The sequence below is a fragment of the Bison bison genome, unplaced genomic scaffold, assembly GCF_000754665.1.
Source record: "Bison bison bison isolate TAMUID 2011002044 unplaced genomic scaffold, Bison_UMD1.0 scf7180017864516, whole genome shotgun sequence".
In the NCBI taxonomy this organism is placed as follows: Eukaryota; Metazoa; Chordata; class Mammalia; order Artiodactyla; family Bovidae; genus Bison; species Bison bison.
The window spans coordinates 2,813,998-2,818,136 of NW_011495069.1; the positions used below are offsets into that span (position 1 = coordinate 2,813,998).

Genomic DNA, 4,139 nt, shown 5'->3' on the forward strand with positions numbered 1-4,139 from the left:
ATGGACTGGTTTACTCTCCTTGCGGTCCAAGAGACTCTCAAAAGTCTTCTCCAACACCACAGTTCAAAAGCATCAATTCTTTGGCACTCAGCCCTCTTTATGTTCCAACTCTCAGATCCATACATGATTACTGGAAAAACCATAGCTTTGACTATACAGATCTTTGTCAGTGAAGTATTGTCTCTGCTTTTTAATATGCTGTCTAGGTTTCTCATAGCTTTTCTTCTAAGGAATAAGTGTCTTTTCATTTCATGGCTGCAGTCACCATCTGCAGCGATTTTGGAGACCAGGAAAATAAAGTCTGTCACTGTTTCCATTGTTTCCCCATCTATTTGCCATGAAGTGATGGGACTGGACGCCATGGTCTTAGTTTTCTGAATGTTGAGTTTTAAGCCATCTTTTTGTAGTACTGTAGTGTATATGTCTATTTACTGAAAAAAAAAAATCTGTGTATAAATGGGCCTGAGCAATTCAAATCCTTGTTGTTCAAGAGTCAATGGTGGGGTGTTAGACAGTGTTGAAGCAAGAGGGAAGAGGCAGCAGAAATGGATGAGGGGCAGCAGGAGCATCCTAGGGGAGGTCCTGTTACTTTCCATGGGATGGACATGTTCAAACAGGATAGTCAATGCTCAGAAATGTTTTCATTTATTAATAATTAGAAGAGCTAGCCTCGTATAAGTGATTGTTTCCAAAATCAGAATTATGCCTGAACTTTTCCTGTGCTCTGATTCTTAATCTTCCTTTGTGAGGAAAAATTATTTAATACTCTTTAAAAAAAACTTCTAATGTGGAAATACATTTATGTGAAAATTATGTAAGAAACAAATAAACAGAAACCTCAATGAAATATAATTAAGGAGCCAGAAGGCAGAGGTCTCACATCCTGGAAGGTTAGCAGAGCCCAGTGGGAAGAAGGAACGAGTCCTCTTCCTTCCTGGTAAGGACTCAGCCCATGAAAAGCCACAGACTCTTTGTTTCCTTGAGCCCTTCCCCACTGTACAGAGCCAGCAGCTCTGGTGGAGATTATTGAAGAATTCTGGTCCAGGTGGGAATATCTCAGAGGAGCCTTGGATGACAAGAGGGGAAGTAGCATCCAGGTGAGGGATGGACCAGCTACCTGCTTTGTGGGTCCCCGTGCAGAACAAAATGCTGGATTCCACGTCATTAACAACTTGAGATGGCTGGACAGAGCTGTAAAGTAGGCGCAGTGCCCACTGGGACTCTGCCTGGGTCACAAGCCCAGGAAGCCAGCCCTGGGTGAGGGGGTAAGTGCCCTGAGAGTCCCATCGGTGGCCAGTGTTACACTGACCCACCTCTGGGCTGCAACATAGAAGATTGTGCCTCACAGAAGACTTGGATTATAGACCCCCAAACACCAGGAGCTGTGCTTCTGTCTCTCCCCAGCAGACCAGCAGGAGCTGCTCTTGCCCAGGGTAGGAGGGGTGGAAGGCTGGCTTTTTCTTGTAACAATAAGGACAAAGGCAGACATTTCAGAGCCGGTGGTTTATGTCCATTATCCTTTTAACTTCCCCAATAAGCCAGGGGGCACTTGGGACAAAGCGATCTCCATTTAGATGAGGACGCTAAGGCTCAGGGAAGTGGTGGTGGTGGGGATTTGACCCAGCCAGTCTGACGCTAAGTGAAGTGTCAGTCCCTCAGTCATGCCCAATGTTTTGGGACCCCGTGGACCCCATGGAGCCTGCCAGGCTGGATACTGGATACTGGAGTGGTCTGCCATTTCCTTCTCCAGGGGATCTTCCCCAACCATGCATCGAACTCAGGTCTTCTGCACGCCAGGCAGATTCTTTACCGACTGAGCCACCAGGGAAGCCCATATTTTTAACCCCTCTCAAGCTATTCCTGTGTACTGGTTTGTTTTCACACTAGAAGTACCTGTGAATACCACACACACACACACACTCACATACAGTTTGCCAAATAAATTGTTTTATTCAGAAGAGCCCACCAGGAGTGTAGCTGCCACAGCTAAACATGACTTTGGACTTGAAGAAGAGTGGAAATGGGAGGAACAAAACCTCTGGCTGTCCAAGGAAGCGGGGGCAAGGAGCTTGGCATACATGCCCAGATCTGTGCTTCTCTTTCCAGATAGAAGGCTTCTGTTGGGGGAGAGAAGGGCTCCTGGCTGGTCTCTAGGATGGAAGAGGGGGTTTCCTTCATTTGCGAGGCAACGTGGCTAGGGCAGGGAGTTGGGTGTCAGAGTGGAGGCTCAGCACTGGGTGGTAAGGCGTCCAGGATCGGGGGCCTCTCAGCACTGCGGGGCACGCCCTGTGCACAGAGAGTTTCTGTAGTATTGGAGCTTTTTATTATAGGTCTTCTGGTTCCTTGCAAAACAGATGGCAGCTTTTTTATCACATTCACAGACTATACGTCTACACACACCTTGATCCGCTGAAACCACAAGAAAATAAAAACAGGGTGGGGGTTAGTTCATATTCTATGGTTTCTTCTGGGAATTCCGAGGGACAAGACACAGCCCCTGTTCTCCCAGGGTTTCTAGTCTGGGACAAGCATTGACGTTCAGATATTACTGGCTGATGAGGGCCCTGTGTGGGCCCTCAGAAAGCCCACACCCAGTGTCATGAGAGCACCAGCATCTGAGCACTGGGATTCTGTGAAAAGCCTTTCTCTTAGCCACTGTCTCTTTCTTCTCCCCAGCAGGTGTGTTCAGGTGCAAAGTCCCGGGCCGCTGGAGCCGGGGAATGGTTCTTGATAGGTCATGGTCGTCCGTTTCCTTTGTAGTGATTGGTGTACGGGAAGCACATGACCTTGCCCTGACCAGTGAGCCCCAAGGGGAAGTCTGCTGGGGGCTTCCGGGAAGGATGAATTTCCTCTCTCTGGAAAGAGGCTTGTAAAGGAAATCCTCTTTTGTAGGGTGAAGCCACAACTCTTGAAGCTCTAAGTGTGCCTTGGAATCACACTGCCAATGTGGCCGAGCAGAAGGTTGGGAAAGGACTGGATCCTTGGCAACACAGCTGAGAAGCTGCCCCAGCTGACCACCATTGCTATAGGTCAAGGGCTTGCTGTCTTTTGTCTGCATCATGACAATACACCCCCTTCCATCAGTCTCCATCCACCCTCAGCCAGAGTAAGTCCTCTGAAATGTCTTTCTCTCCGGCATTATTACTCACCGCTCTGTCTCATCCTCACGTTTCCCTTCCACAGCACAGAACTGCTCCAGCCCACTCTGGTCCCCTGGACCCTGCTGTGTCATCTTGGTGGGATGCCCCAACCCTCCTTCCCCTTGACTCCTCTCCGCCTTGAGGCTGCAGCTTGGAGGTCACCATTCTGAGGAGCCTTCCTTGACCCTCAGGCTGTGTTCAGAGCCCCGCCCTTTTCCTCACTGCACATCAGACTCCACTGAGTTGTATTTTCCTTTTCCTTACTTCCCACTCAACTGTGAGCCCCTTGAGGCAGAGACCTGTCCCTTTGTATCTAGCTCTGGTGCCTGGCACGCAAACACAGGAAAAAGAGCAGAGGAGGCTGGGTGCAGTCGGTAGGACTTGCTCTTACCACATGTGATTTGGCCCCGGCGGATAGACACATTGTAGTTAAGGAACTTGGTGCCACATCCATGATGCTTCAGCTTTTTGTAACAGCAGTCATGTGCCCAACAGCACCTGTGACAAGACTGAGCTATGGGGCGGCCTCCCCACGCTCCAGGGAGCCCAGTGCCCGTGCTTTCATCCCCCTGACCCCGAGCAGAGACCCAGGGACACAGGACTAGTTTAGAGCACAGTTTGACCAGGATGGCTGCTGTTTCAGCTGAGCCTCGCTGGTGTTCTTTGACGTGGGGACTTCGGCTCCCCCTCCAGCCGGGGCCACAAGTGGGCAGAGGCGGGAGGGCTGGGGTGGCCTCACCAATCCGTTCCATCCTTGGGGGATCCTCTGCCACTCACTCCGCAGTAGCAGCCGTAGGCACTGTAGCTGAGCAGGGCTCCCTTTCCTGTCGTGTGCTTGATCATTCTCGCAAAATCCCACAAATGTGCATGGACCTGAAGAAGGGCTGGAAGGACATTGCCTGGTGATGGGGCCTGGGACTGCACGCCCACCTCTGCCTCTCTCTGCCACTCCCCCTCCCCACAAAGGTCCTTGTCTTCCTCCCACAGAGAGGGGGACAG

General features: G+C 50.5%; 1 protein-coding gene across 2 annotated transcripts in view; it reads right to left on the reverse strand.

Moving 5' to 3' along the window:
- Window positions 1–1,925: 1,925 nt before the first annotated feature.
- LOC104981061 (phospholipase A2, membrane associated-like) overlaps window positions 1,926–4,139 on the reverse strand; it is a 4,933-nt gene continuing 2,719 nt past the window's right edge. Inside the window, exons 3-5 of one of the 2 annotated variants that reach the window (XM_010829949.1) lie at window positions 3,880–4,024; window positions 3,532–3,638; window positions 1,926–2,409 (exon numbers count right to left, since the gene is read on the reverse strand). In XM_010829949.1, coding sequence (XP_010828251.1) covers window positions 2,267–2,409; window positions 3,532–3,638; window positions 3,880–4,024 — 395 coding nt within the window. In that variant the 3' untranslated portion in view covers window positions 1,926–2,266. The remainder of the gene's footprint in view (window positions 2,410–3,531; window positions 3,639–3,879; window positions 4,025–4,139) is intronic. The other variant, XM_010829948.1, reaches the window with a different exon arrangement.